The 19,917-nt window shown below is 45.5% G+C and overlaps 1 protein-coding gene across 1 annotated transcript in view; it reads left to right on the top strand.

Moving 5' to 3' along the window:
* The window catches only part of cdh23 (cadherin-related 23), a 187,125-nt gene that overhangs the window by 35,105 nt on the left and 132,103 nt on the right, over window positions 1–19,917 (top strand). The window contains exons 4-6 of the mRNA XM_072709700.1: window positions 10,665–10,807; window positions 11,490–11,537; window positions 12,462–12,554. Of these exons, the coding sequence (XP_072565801.1) occupies window positions 10,665–10,807; window positions 11,490–11,537; window positions 12,462–12,554 (284 nt within the window). The remainder of the gene's footprint in view (window positions 1–10,664; window positions 10,808–11,489; window positions 11,538–12,461; window positions 12,555–19,917) is intronic.

The following is a 19,917-nucleotide window of genomic DNA, read 5'->3' as shown; positions in this document are numbered from 1 at the left end:
TCTGATCCGTACTGATCACCATCCTGAGTAACCTGTGTTATAATCTTTCATTTCATATTCCCTGTTATCAGAATAATCATGATCTGGATGACTGTGAATTCTCACTGGTAGTTGTAGCCTGTTTTGTGTGTATATGTGCATGTAAGAATATATGTTTTGGTACTGTACTTATGTTTCTGGTTGTGGTTTTTTAAGTGTGTGTGTGTGTGTGTGTGTGTGTGTGTGTGTGTGCGTGAATGAGCACATTTTCGCATCTTCAAATCTCTGCATATTTGTGAGTGTGTTTGTGTCCAGATGTGTAAGTTAAGTGAATACAATTTTTAAAGTTGAGTGAATACAGTTTTTAAAGTTTAAATCAGAAATGTCAGAACTGTCATCTTTGGTATGGATGTGAGTTTGGTGGCATTGGGAAGCCTTCTGTTGCATTTAATTGAAATCTGTCTGTTCCACCTACAGTATAACAGTGTATATGTGTGTGTGTCTGGGGCAGTGTGTGAGTGTATTTTATTGTGCGAGTGTTTGCTTATGCGTGTGTCTCTGGCTGGCTGTGTGTGTGTATAATTCTGCTCTCTGCATGCAGGCCATAAACAGAGCCGAGCCGGAGCCTGACTCATTTTCAGAGTATCGCACACAATTGTCCAGGAGGGGCTAGGAGGGTGGTGATGGCATGTGTTTTTAGGGTTCTCTGGGGGCTGTCTTTATTGCCTGCTCAGTGGGTGACACACTCCCAATGAAAATGATCTGTTTGGATATTTCACATTCAGAATTGGAGGGAGGTCCTCTTTACATGTAAATCACTTTGCACATTATCTGTAAACATCTATGATTCTTCTTTACGTATCTGATCACTCACTAGTGACATGGCTACCCCAAGGTTTATAACGTTAGAGGTGGGCAGGGGATTTTACACCCTTTACAACCTCATGTTTACTGACCTCACCTGGAACTCTCTCCTGTCCCCCGTTTTATTCCAAATAACTAAAAATAAAGTGTCAGGCCATCCAAAGAAGCAGATCAGTTTACAACCAAGCTTTCAGTATTTCCACTTGAAAGGGCTTTTCCTCCCATCTTAAGGAGTGCGTCTCTCTTCCCCGAATAATAGGGCTGCCGCTCTTTGCCGCTACTGAAATAGAACCGGATTGGAAATAAGAGGAGCCGCACGCACGCAGCGGAATCATAAATCACACGGCAAACCGCGCGCTCTCTTTTGTTTAAAGCTAGCGGGCCTCTCACAAGCTATTAGCTCCAGATTTCTGATCCCTGATTAGCCCAATTAGTTAGCTTCAAAACCAGACTACTTGGGGAGAAATCACGTAATGTATCAAAGCCGGCTAAAAGCACATATATTAGTGCCAGATAATTTAATGTATTCGTTACGTACTCCAGTGTGACAAACAGCTTCACCGTGTTATAACGACGTGTAGCCAATTACGGGCGGGTAATATTTACCGAAGCACTGCATCAATGTCGCGCTATTAACGTGCAATTGATCTCATATCATAAAACATAGGTCAATTATCACCTGCGCACCATTCGGCTCCTGCATTTTTGTTTGATTCCCCCCCCCCAAATGTACCGTTGTCTTTATTGCATCAATCGTTCTCATTCTTCTACCTACTCCGTCAAAAATGGCTCTTGCTTCACTTGAATGCGCGTAATTAATTTAATGGCTCTGCCATTCTTAAGTTTAAATAGGAAAAAATGGAAATGAAAGAGCCATTTTAATGAAACGTTGCTTCCTGGTTGGCATGTTTGGGGAAGTGTTTGTCCTCGCAGAGTGGCCGTTCGCCCACTCGTGGCACAGGCTCCGGCCCGGTGACTTGCAGTCATGTGACGTGGAATCGTGGCCAGTCGACGTGATAAAGTATTTATATGCAGCAGATCCAGGCCACGGAAAGCGAAGCCATCATGCGGTCGCAGACGGACAAGAAACCGCACACCAGCCTGCTGACCCTTAAATCCTTACTCAGTTCGACCTTGAATCACTTCCTTATTACCTTCATCGAGGGTGACAAGTTCAGGGTGGGTGGTGTGTGTTGGCCTGCTTTGGGGTGGGGCATGGCTAGCATCGGTGAAGCAGAGTGGAGGGGCGGGCCCTCGCAGCCAGCCGGGCACAGCTGACTCCGCCCCTGACAGCCGGACGGCCCTATTATTGATCCCTCGGAATTGATGTCCACCGCTGTCTGATTTAACACTATTACGGCACCACTTTGAAGACGACAGGGCATTAGGAAATCAAACTGACATGCCCCCGAGCTGCGGGCTGTGTTCCGGCTTGTCTCCCTCTTTCTTCATTTGGTTTTTTATTGCGTTTTGTTCGTTCGCTAATTTCTTTATTGATTCGGCTCAGTTCTGTATTGGCAAGCCAATGGAACAAAGAGGTTATGTTATATAGCAGGAGCCGGTCCTGGCCCTTTGCTGCCCTTCACGTCTCCTGGGCCCCCTCCTGTCCTTTTTTCCATATCATCTGGCCCCCTCCCACTGCCCGCTGTTGGTACTCCCGCTTCCCCTCCTTTCCCTCCCCCAGCGAACTCTGGAAAACATCCCGCGGGGCGGCCATTTAAAATGTAGCACGTTGGCCAGGATGCCGCTCCTCCAGGGCAACTCTTTAAGCTCCTGTGAGTCTCGTTCGATTCCGTTTCTCAGTGTATTTATAGGTGCAGCCCCCACCCCCCCTCAGGGTGTCATCGGCTCCAGAAGCTTCCGACAGGGAAGCCTCCAAAAGTATGGAGGTGTTTAGAAGTGGACTCTGGACTTGGGCTCGGAGCCATCTGGAAAGTTGGGCGCTTGTTGACTCGCTCCGAGTAGCTAATTCAGAACTGGAAAACCTCGCACATCTCCGTGCATGGGGTGTGGGGTCGAACCAGGGCTTCGGGAAGAGCAGCTGACTGATGCAGGACTGGGGGCCAGGAAGAGAGACATTAGGCATCTGTAAATCATTAGCAATAAGGCAGACGTGTCTGCCCTGATCATACCCTGTCCTGTCTTCATTCCCCCCAGCCTGGCTTGAGTCACCCTGCCCTGCTCCGCTGTGCCCCTCCTCCTCCTTATCGCCCCGGCCCAGACCGGAGCCCCTCTCGCACGGTCTTCCGGGGGAGGGTGCAGTCACTCAGAAGGGAGACTGATTGCCCTCCGCCGTCCATCACTCTACCGGGGACTGGGGACCGAGGAGGTAGAGTCTCCTAATGTGCTCTGCATCATTCATAGCTGTAATGCCAGCGTCACTTTGGACTAAATAGCGTCATTCGTCAGAGTGGCGGGGCTGCCTCCATGCCGCAGATAAGGCCGTCAGACTCCGCGCATGGCTCCTCAGCCCCCCCCCCCGTGCCCACCCAGGAGCCCAGCAGCCCTCGCTTTGCAGTCGGTATACCCCTGAATGAGCCGCCTCTTCTCTGCCCCCCCACCTCCCAGTGTTCTTTGCAGTCGGGTGTTTATCTGACAGACCCCCCCCCCAACCCCCTTCCTCCCATTGACCTATCAGCCAGAGGTGGAAAGTTCAGGTTCAGAAAGTGCAAACCCCGACCAAGATTTCAGCCAACCAGTTGAGCAAAATCTGGATTTCCACATCTGCTGTCAACGTTAGTGTTTATGTGTGTGTGTGTGTGTGTGTGTGTGTATGTATGCATGTATATGTGTCTGTGTATGCATATAAAACTTATTCCGGTCCGTTTGTGCTCAGACACAGCTGCACCCTCTCTCACTGCATGTAAGGTGTGTTCCCAGGGCTCTGCAGCAGGACAGATTCTGACAGACATTGTGATCAAAGTGCAATTCACCACAGACGTGGTGTTTAACAACGTAGCCGGCGTAGCTTTTTATCAGCGACACAGGCGAGTCCGTGTACGGACAAGTTGGCGATGCCCGTGTGTGACAGATGGGTAAAAAGTGCGATTATTAACGAGCGTTGGTAGTAAAATACTTAATTTGCACCATCTTTTCGCCGAATTATAACTCACACTGAAAGTAGATGAATTTGCATAAATCTCATTAGAAACGGCAAGTGGGGTTCATAAATCGTCACGTTAATTAGTCGTTTTCCTCTCTTTTATGAGAAAATATAAAGTATTAATGAAACAAGAGGGCCGTACGGTGGCGGAGCGTGATCGGTCTCCGTGTCCGAGCCGCTTGCTTGTGACGGAGCTGATCAGGAGTGAAGTTCGATCCGGCCGCGTGCCGTGTGAGAGTGTGTGTGTGTGAGAGTGTGTGTGTGTGTCCTTCATTCTTGGGAAATTTCTCGGCGTCGTAGCCTAAATGCCCCCCTCGCCCGTGAGTGATCCCTCTGTGTCCCTCTCGAACTCCCCTCTGCTCCCACTTTCCTGCCATAAGCATCCGTCTCGTGTGTTTTTAATGAGTCCAGCCGTCTGATCCTAATACCTGCGTTTGATCGATCAGCCTCTCTGAAATTCACACCTAAGAGGAATGAATGGAAACCTGCTGAGAGGCACTTTTCCTCATTACTTAGGGAGTTGGACGTCTACATGAGCTGCTTTGATTTTCACTGACAGATTAACGCTGCGATTACGGCCTTGTGTCGCTCTCTGCACCGACGTGACTGTGAGTTTGCCTGTGAGCGTGCGTCCGACTGAGTCAGGCAGGGTGTTGGCTGTAGCAGGCGTGCTGAACAGGTGTTCGTTTAAAGCAGCACCTGGACATTCTCCTGTGACACAGCCGAAGAGTTATCAGGAAGCGGCTGGGCGGCCTGGTCTCCTCATGCCTGGCCAGCCCTGCCGAGTGGCGCGTGGTGTGTGCTTGGTCAGGGCGAGGTGCGGGGGGGATCTGACTGCATATCATTGCATTTTTTGTAATCGTAGGTCATAGGCCTACTGTTTTTTTTTTGTTAACCATATTGCAAAGTTAACATGGTATTTTCTACTCAATTATCATAGTTAAGCAGCTATTTGTTTTAACTATACATCTTGTAATAATGTGAAGGTGACTTAGTGGGGAGAATATTTCATTTCAGTGAACTGTACATGGCTGAGATGACAAAGCTTTACTTGACTAGATCTTGCCCTCAATCCTGAGGTTTTGGGTTTCAGACGTGTGTGTGTGTGTGTGTGTGTGTGTGTGTGTGTGTGTGTTTTGGGTTTGCCAGTCATCTGTAATTTAGGTAGATTGGAGCTTGACTGTTTTGTTTTTGTGAGCTTTCTGTGAGCGCCTTGTGACGGCCTGGCATCCTGTGCTTCCAGAGATAGGCTTCGGTTTTGGGGAAAAGCGGGGCGGATAATGCTGACAATTAGAAACACAGTTTTAATTATACATTTGTCTGGATATACACGCCTATTACTTTGATCCAGAATCAAAAATATGTAGTGCTACTGCACAGATAAAACTTTTGAAACTTTGTAAGTGGAAGATCAATTTTTTTCTATATTATGCTTATTTAAGTTTCTCTGCTAAAGTTTCCACTCTGAGTTGCGCTTGCTGGCAAGGAGTTGCTGTAAACGAATGCATGAAGCTCTTCCTGGCATCCGTCTTGCGTGTGTGTGTATAACCAGTCTTCTCAGATGCAGTATTAACAGGTTGAATGCTTGGAAGATGACACTGCAGCGACTTGGCAGCATAGCCGTTATCGCATAATTTGGCTCCCGCGACGGGCCATTTGTGCAACATTGATGTGTGCCTGGAAAAATAAGGACCCAAACCTTTAAAGAAACAGCCAACTCAGTCCCAAGCACCGCAAATCGGTTTGCGTTTTACGTAAAGGATTTTTCTGATAACCAGCATTGTCCGTAGGTCATGTGATAATGGCAGCAGAGGGGATTTTCATGATGGAATGTTCCCTGTGTGTGTGTGTGTGTGTGTGTGTGTGTGTGTGTGTGTGAAGATCGCGTTTGCACTTACTGTTGATCGACGCTGCCTGCAGACTGAGGTCTCTAACGCCCCGTATTTTTTACAAAATCCTACAGTTACTCCATTAATGTTTCTTTTTATGACATCAGGTTTATTTAAAATGTTATTTACTTTTTCCAGTTTTTATCTGATCCCACCAAACTGCAAGAGGCACGATACACCAAACTGCATTTTTTAGTTCAGAGTGAACCAAAGCTATAAGTCACTGGACAGCAGCAATATACACTCATGGAACATAAATGAATATTTCAGATATATCATACTTAGGTAATGGTGTTAATCCAAAAACTGGAAACAGATGACTGGAGTGAACACTTAAATTGACAAAGAAAGCTGATTTATTTCAGTCAGTGGAATCCTTAATACCAGACATCACTAAAACAAAACAACCACAATTTTCCTATAAATGTAAACAATATGGTTTGCTGTAAAATGGCAGGATATTTTCATAGGATGTTTCCCTTATTTGACTTTTAATTTGAAAAGGGAAAAATCCACATCCCGCGCGCACAGAAAAATCCACTTTTTGGCTAATAAAATAGATAGTTCACTGTTCCAAAACGTACAATCTTTCAGTCTGATGAAACGAATAGGTGTTGATAGAAAGTATTGCATTGTTGTGTATCGAAATAATTGATATCTTATTATCAATATGTGACGTCATTGGAAGTCGGTGTGTGACATCTCCTAGTATAATGCTGGTCCCAGTAGGCAGGTCTCTATGGGATCCAGCACCTCAGAGATTATAGATTAAGTACTGGTGGAAACCAGTGTTAAGGAACATTCCGCCAGCTAATACAGTATGTTGGAGTGTGAATTAAATGGTTACTGGTGCTGAGTTGTTTACGATGTTATCATATGTCTATTTTTAACACAATATCAATGTTAATTTTTTTTTTTTTTAATATCACTGTTGTCGTGAATGCCAGTATATCATGGCTGTGCTAAGGCAGCACATGTAAGATTGGACATGAGAAACTTTACATCTGCCTCCCAGATCTCATGAATTTTCATCCTACATACAGGGGATCCTACTGATCTGTGGCTGTAATTGTGACACTTATGCCATTTATTTTTATATTCATTTAATTAGCAGACTTTTTTCCAAATTGATGTACAAGTGAGGATCAGAGAGCTGGGTCATTTAGTCCCTGGGGCAGCTGGGGTCAGGGTTGGATTCGGCTTGGTTTGATTGGGGGTGCAGTGAAACATATTTACCATATAATAAAACATGACATATTTTTTCAAATGGATGTAGTATAACAATAATTATAATATACTATACTATACTATACTATACGATACTAAACTATACTATGTTTTAAATAAATGTCATTTCCTTTCATTCACCCTTTATTTGGTTCTTTTATTGTGTACTACTTTCTGTTTTATGTCATTAACTTTTTTGGGGCAAAAACTCATCCATGTAGAGGTTATTGCTTTCTTAAAAGCAAAAATCTATATATATACAGTGTGTGTGTGTGTGTGTGTGTGTGTGTGTGTGTGTGTATATATATATATATATATATATATATATATATATATATACACATATACCTTTTAATTTTTTTTCCCCCCTCTCTCTCATGTAGCATGGTTGTTGGAATGATGGAAGGACATGAGACATTGTAGAGAACGAACTTTCACACTAGGGCCGTTACATTCTATGCATAAAGCTCAGGAAATGCATCCTTGTAGCTTTTAGCTTGTTTGCAAACGCCGCAGAGGTCTACCTGGGGCCAGTACTTGAGTGCTCCAGAGTATTCTCTGATTCAGAAGTGCCATCGGGGGCAGAGCCAGCTATGGTATTTGAGTCGGGATAGTTTGTGTTTTGTGGATTAAAAAAATGGTACATTGTGAACCATCTATCAGCCCGGCACGGAAATCACGATCACAAACTAGTTAACTTATCTAGCTACCGCTTCCTCTCTCTCTCACTCACACATACTCATACACATACTTGTCTGTTATTGTCGATTTACCGATAATAGTCAAATTGCACAAGTCTGTCACAGGCACACCAAACTGAAGGCATGTCTCAAGCACCAGCAAACCCCAACAATCCAGTACTACAACAAAAAATGCTAATAATTATTTGGCTGTTAATGGCAACTGCAAGATCCAACAGCTGCCCCAACTTGCAAGAAACCCAAAGATTTTTGCTGACCCAATCAATCAATTCAATGCTAATAGAATGATTAGCAGAGAAGGAAGCTTCTCTCTACTCTGTACAATCTGGGTTGCAAATTGTCAGCCGATCTGAGGTATTTATTATATGGGGAGGGGGGTTGAGTAACATAATTGAGACAAGAATCTGGGGATGGGGGGGGAGCCCACCCCAGCACCCCCTAGATCTAGCCATGACTGCCACAACACCTGACTATGTGATTGTTCATGTGGGAGCGACAGGTCTCATTAATTAAAGCCAACATGTTCTTAAATCAGTTGGATGTCTGTGTACAATGGGTGTGTCATCATGAGCGAAGTAATACCGGTATTCACAGCCGAGCTAGTCAAAGACCAGAACCGGGCCATCTGGTCTCTCAGTAAGTCACAGAAGGGGGCAGGAAAGCTGGCTGGGTAAAGCTAAATGAACCCAAGATGGTGGCAGGGAGCAGGGGGTCAAGGACCGAATGGGTTCGGATCAGGACTCCCTGGAGAGGACAGCCTTTGACAAGAAGAAGAGATTTAAATGCGTTCGACAGCCACCGTGGCCCAGGGCCAAGACTCACAGCCTGCACTGTCATTGCTGTGAGCTTTTAAAGGCCTCTGGCTTGATTAAGGGAGGCAGAGCAGCTGGCCCCCTGCTTCATCTGCCCCAAGCGTGACGGACAAACTGGAGCCGCCTGCCGTCCGTGGTGCTGAACCCCCCCTCCCCCCCCCTCCCCCCCGCTCTGGAGGTCAGCTACCGTCCGTGGCGCTGAATCCCCCCCCACTCTGGAGGTCGGCCGCCGTCCGTGGCGCTGAAACCCCCCCCCCCCCACTCTGGAGGTCGGCCGCCGTCCGTGGTGCTGAAACGCCCCCCCCACTCTGGAGGTCGGCCACCGTCCGTGGCGCTGAATCCCCCCCCCTGCTGTGGAGGTCCGCTACCGTCTGTAGCGCTGAATCCCCCCCCACTCTGGAGGTCAGTTACCGTCCGTGGCGCTGAATCCCCCCCCCCCCACTCTGGAGGTCAGCTACCATCCGTGCCGCTGAATAAATGCCTGAACACTCTACAGGAACCGTGCAGTACGGAGGTGGCTTCAGCTGCTTATATGTTTTATATTATGTTGGTTCTGATGACCTCTAAACACTCATAAGTGTTATGTGTATGTAGCACTTTTAAAGACATATTGACCAAAATTTACAAATAATCTGTAACCCATTTCTTTGACTTGAGTAAAAAAAAAATCTACTCTTGCTAGATTGCTGAAGATAAAAAAAAATTATGTTACTATGCATATTTGTCCAACCAAAAATATTAATCTTTGTTTTTGTTCATAGGTCAGTAAATTCTTTGCTTATTATTATTATTATTATTATTATTATTTATTATTTAAGTTTAATGTAATTTATGTTCCATTCATTTCTTATGGAGATAATTGAAATAGGAACGCATTACATGGACTGTATAATCTGATCAAAATTACCGTTCAGAGTTGTTAAGACAGTACAGTAGAACTAATTGGTTTTAACTCAATAGCTCTAAGTGGCATGACTGATAGCTCATAATGGAGCCACACAAAGATCCTTGGGTAACACTGTTGTGGTTTTAATCTGTGTGACCCGTACCTGTGAGTGGGACATATGTGCGGTAACTATCGTTATGGCATCCCAGGCTCGAACCTGCGCGTCTCTAAATGCAGTGGGGTGACAATCGGAAAAGGAAACCAGAGCGTACATTGAGAGGGATTTTAAACACAAACCTTAAGTCTCTTCACTGGCAAAACAAGTGAAAAAACATACTGACACAAGGAAATGGTGTGAAAATAATGAGGCATCATGTTTTAATGCAGGAGAAAACGTTTCAATGTAAGACATTTTCAGTTCAGTCAGTTTTTTATTTTATATTTTCACCTGATTTTCCCAAACATCAAACACTTTTCTTGGGGTGGGGGGGGGCATCTGGAAAGCCGCTGTGGAGCATCGTGATACAGAATGGGGATGCAGAGTCAGCAACGGCTCCACAAAAACCAAGTAGGTGACATCTTCTGCTGATGATGCCACCTATCTGCAGCAGTCTGTGCATGTCTGGGTAAGGCCCTGTTTGTAGCCGTGAGTGTAACTCGCAGCACGACAATGACAGGCCAAAATATGGAAATGTGTACAGGTAAAAGCAGTTAAACTGATATTAAACAACAGCGAACTTCCACTGAGTTCATTCCAGCTTCCTCAGGTCGGTTCTCTATAAAAAAAACAGACATGCGGTCACATGTGTCCGTTCATCTTCTTTATTGAGGTCACAAGAATTGCATTGAATGTTTAGGTCTGGTTCTGTAGGTGAGGAGAGGTTCTAAAGGGGCCGGTTCTCGTCAGTCTTTGGCGGGGGGGGGGGCTTCTTTCTCCGCAGTGTTCATTGCACTCTTGTGTACGGCTGGACAGATGGGATATGGTGTAACAGCTGAACTCCGGGCCACGCACTGGCGTGATGAGGAAAAGCAGGCTTGGGGGGCCACAGTGGGGGTATTCCGGAAAACTGCATGAACCTGCTCCCCGGTGGGGCTGACTCAGCCAAAGACTGACACATGGAGGCCCTGCCCCCCACCCAAAATGTTTTTTTTCCAGCAGTGTTGTACACTATGTTTGTTTAACCCCACCCTTTCCTCTCCCAGGTTCTTCTGTGACTCAGCTGAGGGCTGTGGACCCGGACGAGGAGCCTCTGGTGTACGGGGTGGTGGGAGAGGAGGCCATGAGATACTTTGCAGTGGAAAGCAACACCGGGGTGGTTTGGCTGAGGCAGCCCCTGGATAGGGAGGTGAGGGCCCGCACTTGGGTATTCGGGGGATTGGAGCCAGCGTACCTTTTATAGCAGTAATTATTATGATGTTTAAAGAACTGCACTTGTTGGTTCAAATCCCAGGAGGAGCATTTCTCTTGTACCATTGATGGTGGCTTAACCTAAATGTCCTAGACTGAGAGATATAGACAGGATGTGGGTTGTTCAGTGCATTACTAGATTTGTCACACAGCTATTGATCAGCGAGCCATGATGTCATAGCTATGTAGCTTCAGGGGGATTATGTGTAAATTCTAGCTATCTTAGGTGAAGGACTACCGGGGTGTTTCTCAATATGCGTACTTGACCGTACTTGTGTTCTCGTGTACCTGTTTTACATCATCTTCCATTGCCAAAGACCAGTTCCAATACTCAAGAACAGAAGTACAGAGGCCAGTAAAAATCCCCCAATGTCGTTCTTGCCCCGTCCCAAATATCAAGGATACATCGGTTGCATCCTCGCCGAACGAGACCAATCCCATGACTCATTGCACCCCTAGTTCCTTCATGGAGGGCAAGTTAGCAAGACCAATCTTACCAAGTCCAAAAGTACGGTCTTTGAGTTCTTGGTATTGAGGAACATCCCCTGGTTATCTTCCTGATTCCTGGTACTTGTATCCTGTTTCACCATGACACTTTTTAACATGCTGCTTTTTTTCAGACCAAGTCAGAGATGCAGGTGGCGTTCACAGTCAGTGACAGCCAAGGGGTGCGTGCGTACCGAGACCGTGGCTCGGGGTAACGGCGGGTTACACAGCACCAAGTTCTCACGCATTTACAAGTTCTAGAACATTGTCTTCCTCCTAATTCTGGATCAGTTTATCCCGCCCTGACATCCATCGCACAAACTGCTATGTCATCTCACACCATGGTAGCCGTATTTGATTTGTTTGCTGAAAATAATAATCAATCACTATCAATGATTTGTATATATTCCACGCTAGTCTTCAATATAGAGGGAAAAAAATTCCAAAATGTATATTTTACAGTTTTTCATCCGATTTTTCAAAACACCAGCTGGCGTTTCATAGAGCTCTTGTCAACAGTATCAAGGTTTCATGACGAGTCCTTTTAATATTCCTTTTAACAATTGATCAGTTTCTTACAGCAAGGCCCTTATTTCAAATTTATGCACTGCCCTAAATTGACTCTGCATTCCAGTTCATTGATCTGGCCCTGTGTTGACTCCCAGTTCACCTTCTCTCAGGTGGGACGTCTCCTCACAGTGAAGAGCCCTAACTGTGATTGACCTTGACACCCATTTCCTGTCTACGGGAATTCCGCTGAGAGTGACACCTGGCAGAGGGCACAGTGACTTCAACACACATATGTTCGTTATTTGTGCTGTATTTCCATAACCAGGAAATGCGTTCTGCGCCTCGTCTCAGCAGCAAGGCACAGCGATCCATCTCAGCCAATAAACAAGGATGAACCTAAGGGGTTATATGGATAATTAACTAATTAGTGGCTGTCTGTGTCGAGAACAACAGCATGTGCACTTTTTAGCAGGACAATCCCATGCAGTATTTCCAGGATAAGAAATGCGCCGCATGAAGCTAGGATGCATTGGAGCATCGGTAATCCTGCATGCAGTCGTCTACTTCATCAGCCTGACTTCTGCTTCTTTTCCCAGGTGGTCAAAGACACGGTGAACGTGCAGATCGGGGACGTGAACGACAACGCGCCCACCTTCTACAACCAGCCTTACAACGTGCGGATCCCAGAGGTACGGAGCCCACGCATGGCAGCTAACCTGCACTTGTGCTGTCCTGCCCTGACACTGTGACATATGGCGGCTTGTGGGTCACTGCCTGGATTAGGAAAGGCCGGGAAGTACTTAGCTGAACCATATTTTTCCAGTTTAGACCCATAGTTAGGGACCCGGCTTGAGATGGGAATGGAAAACTGGTCAGTTATACATACAGCTGTTCATCATATTGTACTCCCGTGATATTCTAAATGATCATTTAAAAATAATTGTTATAATTCCCTAAATAAAGCTGGCATTTTGTTTTATGGTGCCCCATTTACCATAGTGACTGTTTCAGCCGTGTTAATAAGTGCATTACCCTTTTAACGCTGGTTATTATTTTGGCTGTGGGTGAGCGGGTGGGTGGTCTGTGTGGATGTCTCGTTATTCAGGCTGTTTTCACACAAGCTTGCGGTTCTGCCTCTGTTCCTGCCAGAGAGGCTCCACATGAAATCCATCAGTCCTAAAAATGCTCCTGCAATGCACATGGTCAGTTCCAACTTGAGAGACCTGGGGGTCTGAAATGCTTTGGTCTGCGCTGCTGCAAATACTTAGAGGCAGGACTGTAACTTTGATCAGAGGTCAGCGGGCATCATGTTCCTTTTGTGCGCCGTTTATAACAGTGGCTTTGTTGAATGTTCCTGCCTGAACTATCCAACGGGAGAACTATCCACATTAAGATAATATGTGGTAGTTATACCTGATTTTCCTTCATTAATATATCCCAAAAGAAACTTCATTCATCCCTTCTTCTCCTTCGTTCCTCATCCCTATATCACATGCCCACTTCATTTCTCTCTTCTCCCTCCATTCCCCGCTGTGTTTACTTCCTTTTACACTTCCTGTTTTCTCCTCTGTTCTTCTCTTCTGGCCCATTCTTCTTCTCTCTTCCTCCACTCTGCCTATTTTATTATTTTTTTTACTATTGCTCTTCCGCTCTCCCTCTATAAGTTAATCCTCAGCACAAAAGGATCTGGCACAGGAGAGAGAAAGAGAGAGAGGGGAAGAGAGAGACCTTCAAACGGGACTTAATTTTTCGGGCGCGTACGCGTTCCGCCGCGCTGTGCTTACACTGCCAGCCCGCTCCCCACTGCCCGCCCGCCCGCCTTTACAGAAACTTCAAAGTCCTCCTCCGCCGCCGCTGCCTCAGCCGAGGAAACCAAGTAAACAAACATGGGGGGGGGGCTTGCAGGCCCCCATTGCCCGTCGCTGTGCCCAGGATGACAGCCTGACAATGGCCATTCTCATATAGGCCTTTGAAATCCAATAAGGCTGCTTCTCTAAAGGAAACGCGTGGTGGAATGTATGATATTTCCTTCACTGACCCATCAGGTAGAAATGATCACTCTTTACTCTTAAATGGTTTGTTACGATTACAAATGAAATTACAAATAATTTTTTACAATTACATGCAGTCCTCGACTATAAGTAGTCTGTTCCATGGCCTCGTATGTAAGTCGAATTTGACTGATGTTGGACTTCCTTCCCATACTATTCAGCATCTTATAGCAAAAACACACAAGGCAAAAACATACCATGAGTATCACTAAAGAACATATATTAAATAAATGCAACAATAAAGTGTGCATTTGGGTGTATATAGTACTTCCTAAATTCTGTAGACCTTGATCTAAGGACTACGGTCTGATGCTCACAGTGTGAATTCTTTTAGGATGTGGCCAGCCCGCTTTTGCTAGTTTAACAGCGGTAAAATAGTCACATTGCCAGACATGTGGTCCAAAACAGTTATAGTTGGTTTCATAATTAGTCATGCGTGTTTTTGGGGTGTATCGTGCTTTAAACCAATCAGTTTTGTCTCCCAATCCCTTTAAGAGCTAGGTGTGCTTGCACCTTGGCAGATTTCTATTATAATGGCATTTTTGCATTGTAGTGGAAAAGAACACTTCTCTGCAAAGGTAACGGATTTGCTCGTGCGTGAATTGAAAGCGGCGAGCAACGGCAACGTCTATGGCAACGGCAGAATTCCACCGAAGCTGCCTGAGCTTTCAAATGTAATAATAATGATGTATAATAATAATATTATACAGTACTGTACAGTACTGAACTCTCTCAAATAAAAGTTTGACATACATACATTAGCCTAATTATCAAAAGATGATATACTAATTAAAAAATATCATGTGTCAAGGGATGACAGAGCAATGAAAAAACAATGAAAATACATAGGCTTCTGTTACACATTTTACAATGAATAATATTGATTGATGTACCTGTACATAACCAGTAATAAGAAAAATGTTTTTATTAAAATATTATTTTTGGTATGAACCATTTCTGGGATTCTTACACTCTTTTTTTCAGATAACTGAAACCACGATTACCAAAACCGCAGATTCTGGTGAATATTATGACTAACTATTATGACACATATCTCCTAAAATATTTTGATCCACACATTAACGATCTTTCGCATTGTAACCTTTTTATTTTTAATCTTTTGCATGTTTGCACGCTGCTATGCATCTCTATGTGTGTAACAGTACTGTGTTATCGCACATTGCTGTCTCCATAGCACACCTTTTAAAAAGCGGTGAAATCTTGCTCCATTGACTTTAGACCAGGTTTTTGTTGGTCAAAAGCACAATTGCTAACAATGCACCTGACTCCGCCTCATTTTAAGTACAACACGCCGACGTCACTCAGATGGAGGCAGGAAAATTTGCTAGTTAAACAGGGGCAAATGCTAGGAAGGACCTTTGCATTGTACCTAGTGCTGCTTTTCCCGGGTGTAAGAGGGCTCTATGTATCCACTTATCTATGCATTTCTTGGGTAATTCCAGATTTACTTAAGTCAGTTTTAGGTTGTTCTTGATGCATCGTGGGATGTGATGTGGGACAAGCTGTTCTTTCAGCCCATATTTTGACATGCATGAGTGTTCTGTTGTTAGAAAGCTATAGGCAGATAGTTAAAACTTTGTCTAAAGGTGTTTAAATTGACCCAAGTGGACAGGTAGATTTCTCACTTGCTGGACCATGTTAAATGACACACAGGAAATATGCATCATTCTTCATGGGGTAAAAAACGACTGATTATTCCGTTGTTCCCCCGGCATCTCTGCCCGCGACCCAAGCTGCATGTCCCCGATTGGTACGGCTTCATTACCCACCCGACCTTAAGCATCCTCCACCAGTGAGAGCCGAGCGTCACATCAGTCCATCAAGCTGTCACTAGCGCGGGATGCCGCGGTAATGGCCCAGTCGCGGGGCGAGCGGCCGTCGCGAGAATTACAGCCGCGGGCACTGCAGGTGCGAGACAAGGGCGGGACAAGCGGGTCTGGTCCAGACAGAATCGGAGCCAGAGAGGGTCGCGGTGTTAAGGGCATTACTGCGGGAGTCAGAGAGAGAATCAGATAATGAAATGTACACAAAGCTGCAGGGGGATATGAATGTTCTATAGGCGCAATATATCCAATAAGCATAAGGGGCGGGGCTTGGGTGTAGTGCATATAAAAATAGAGTAATGCATTAGTTTCCCACGTTCAGTGGGGTTTGGCAGACTAGTCGACATGCTTGTGGGTCGCATGGTGAGACAGCAGAGAGACTGTGTAAGGAAACTATCAGTCTGCATCCATTATGCAAATATTGTTCCAAATATTGTACAAGAAAATGTGGCTGCGATGTGTGTGTCTTTTTAGCATCTGTTTCTATGTTTAATCCTACACTAGCTGCTAAATTCAAAGATGCTAATCACTTCATTAATATTACCGCCTCTCGGTTTCCAGCGCCCTCCTCCTCATACCCTGGCTGCTCTCTGACAGGCCCTAGTCCGGTCGTTCATAAGGAGTGCCCATCTGAAGGCAGTCCTTGCTTATATGGTGTTCAAAGGGGGACACTGAGTTCCAGACACCCTAAATACCCCTGCTATCTGCAATGATGGAGTTATCATCTCTCACTGAAGATTAGCACCATTTCAAAGCCTTGTCTCATCCAAGAACATTTGGTTGGATTTCTGAAGCCGGTGTTTGATTTGGTTGTTAATTTCTGCACACTGTTCCCAAAGGCAAGGATGAATATCCACATCTGCTCTGTTTTCCCTCACAGGAACCCAGTGATAACAACAGCATTGCAGGAAAGTGTTGTGCTATGTAGCCATTACAGTCATTAATGTGATGTGGTCAATCCTTGAGTGAGACTGAGATCGGTAACGTCCGCTGAACTAGAGCGTGATGATGCACAGTGTCTGTACCGCGATTTACCCCGGCAAAGGCGCTGATCGATGTCAGTGCTGGGGTCATCTTCCCCTCCAGTTTGACATGGAAGTTAGATGAAGTAGAGACATTCTGGGAGGATCTGGGGTGGGGTCCACCGCTGACCCTAGGAGAGGCTGAGGAACGAAAGAGAGAGCCCAATCGAGTCTCCCCATGTGTCCGCCTGAAACCTTTTATCTGTCTGCCTGGATTAGTTACATTTATATATCTGCCAAATAGCTCCGTGGCATTGGGTGGAAATGATTATGTTGAGCCTGGACGTTTTTCTTACCTAGTGGTGTCATATCGAGGACTTTTCCAGATGGATCTTATTACCGTCAGCCTTAGTTTCCAACATTACGGAGATGGCTCTATTTATGAAAACTGCCTGGATTAGGGTTATGTACACTTGACAGATATTATGAAAGATTTTGACTTTGAATTCTCATAGCTCCACATAGTAAGGTGCATATATATGTACATATATACAGACAGAAATGTGTATATATATAGTACATATATATATGTTTTTTCCACTGTATAAAAATATATTCCAAGTCTGGTGTGATTTTCAATTTATTTTTTTTAAGTTTTTAATTTGACCTTTCTGTTAGTTCATGCATTATTTGCTGGGAGTCTGAAGGAAAAAAAAAAGATTTTAGCAAACTTTTAGAAGTGGTTTTATTTGGAGTGCAAGGTAATGCAACATAACCCCCCGTTAGCGTTCACGGTGGGGAGTTGTGAGGATGTTTTTAATTGGCGGGTCCTTAAATAACATGCACGCCTCGCAGATACAGCCCCAGCCGTGCACGGCACTGGCGTTTCCGGCTCCGCCTGCCTCCCGGTCCACGCCCGCCGCTGACATTACCCTTCTGGGCCCACCATGGTCTTCCTCTGCTCTCCGCTGGTCCCTCCGCACTGCCTGCTGGTTCCAGGCCTCCCTTCCTGCCTGCTCCTTCATTCGTTTTTACTGTCTTCCTCTTCCTCTTGCGTCCTGGCGAGTACGTCCACCTGCATTGTCTCGCATTACATATATTTTTTTAAACTATCAGCGTTTCTCTTATACTGTGAGATTCATCAGTGCTTCAGTAATTAACATGTCAACCAGACGACCACCGCTGCTGTCGCTTTTGCTGCATTTCGGATCCAAGATCCCGTTAATAAGGAGAGACAAATAAATCTAACCTCGTTTGGCCTCGCTCCTGTTTGACACGTTGGTGGGAAGAGCCGTTCCGACGGGCCGCTCAGCAGACCCCACATCGCAGTGTGAGGGATTCACAGTCATTTCTTGGCAGTCCTTTGGGGGGGATTACTGTCAGCGTGATAATGACGGGCGTCATCCGTCCTGGGACTCAGAGCAGTACTTGGGTACACAGAAGCATCCGCGAGCAGCACGCAAAGTTGAAATACTTCGAACTTGGAAGAAAACATTTGTGTCAGCTATTTAAATACTCAAATCTGACTTGGGAGGGCCTGCTTAGAATAAATCAGAGTAATTTTGGCCTTTTCAATAATTGTGATGTATTCACTTGACAGGTTTTAGACTTGCTTAATGTCACTGTCACAAGAAATTCCTGAAGACCTCCAAAAAAAAAACTAGGGTTATGACACCATTTGGAAAGCTCTGGGGAGCTTTACTATTCTGCCAATGATCAGGGCGCAGAATAGTGCATTCAGTCAGGAGGAACTTGGAATGTCATGCAGGGATCCGCTGGATTGTTTTGTCTTACATGATGGTCGGTGGTCATGACATCAACACCGGAAAGACACTGACGCACCTGCTACAGCATCAGATTGCAAATACCTGAACAAGAATGCAAGAACACCCAGGCGCATGAATTCTGAAATCCTCTGTGTCCCACGAGAGATCTAGAACAATGGGCTGTGGACAGGTGGGCCAAACTAAGCTTGATAGAAGATGTGGGGTCCCGTAAGAAGCTCCCGCCAAAGATTAAGTGTAATGCTGGTGGTGCTGCGGTCATGGAGAACTCTGCAGCATTAGAACATATCACTGATGGAACTGTGGAGTTTTGTTGCATGTCAGATAGACCTGGTCTTATTCATGCCAGTTATCAGTGAGATTAAAATGATTTTTAATTGTGTCAGTGATCCTAAAACTAACCTAGTGGGGAGCAACCTAGGCAAATTGGCAGATTATAACTGTAACCTCCAAATATCACTTTAAGAAATTGTGCATGTAGGAGTCACCCCCCCCCCCCCCCCCCCCCCAGTGCCTCGGGAGACTGATCAGCAAACAGGAAGCGCTTGACAGCAGACACCACTGCTGAAGATGTCATGCTGATTCTTTCAGCGTAAAGTGACACACTTTCACACAGGGACTTCGGCTGATGCGTAACTTTCTTGACTAAACAAGTGCCGTGCGTATTGAAGTGTTATTCCGTCACTCTTTTCTGTTTTATCTGCCCAGTCCTGGCTGAAGATCTGATAACATTCCGTAGCAGAGACACGAAAACGTGCCGGAAACCTCTTTTCACTTTTACCATGCTGTGATTCTCATGCATGTCTGTTGGTACAAATGTCACCCAAGAGCGAAAAATATACACAGGACAAAAGTGAAACTGCCTCTCTTATTGCAAATTGTGCAGCTTGGTCTTGTCCTGAGGCATGCACCCCCTCCCCTCCCCCGTCTTCCTCCTCTCTTCCTGTCTTCTGACATTTAACTTGTCCATCGTCTTCTTCCGCGTGACAATCGGCAAAGCCTACTGAGCAGAAGGAACACCTTGGCGGGACGCGCGCCTTAAACGGCCTCGTCAGTGAGGCAGGGCCTCATTGGAGTGGCCATCAAAGGCCGTCAGGGTGGAGTCGGATGCCTCAGCCTGCCTTCGCAGACGCCATTAAACCCCGCACCTCCTGGATAAATCAGCCTGTCATTCTGTCTTTATTTTTTCCACTCTTTTGCGTCCCCTTTACCTACCGCCCCCCCCCCCCCCCCCCCCGCTAAAGCCCATCTCCAGTGTTTTTTTATCCTCACCTCCCCTGCATGTATATGTGCCGGTTATGTATTCTGACAAGGTTGTGATAACCTGGGAAATCATTTTGTCGGCTGCCAATCTTAGTCAGGATGCTGACAAAGGTGAGTGCATGAGCGTCTTCCAGGTCCAGCACATCAG

This window comes from Paramormyrops kingsleyae, chromosome 3 (genome assembly GCF_048594095.1).
Source record: "Paramormyrops kingsleyae isolate MSU_618 chromosome 3, PKINGS_0.4, whole genome shotgun sequence".
Lineage (NCBI taxonomy): Eukaryota > Metazoa > Chordata > Actinopteri > Osteoglossiformes > Mormyridae > Paramormyrops > Paramormyrops kingsleyae.
This window is presented reverse-complemented; position numbering and strand designations above follow the sequence as displayed.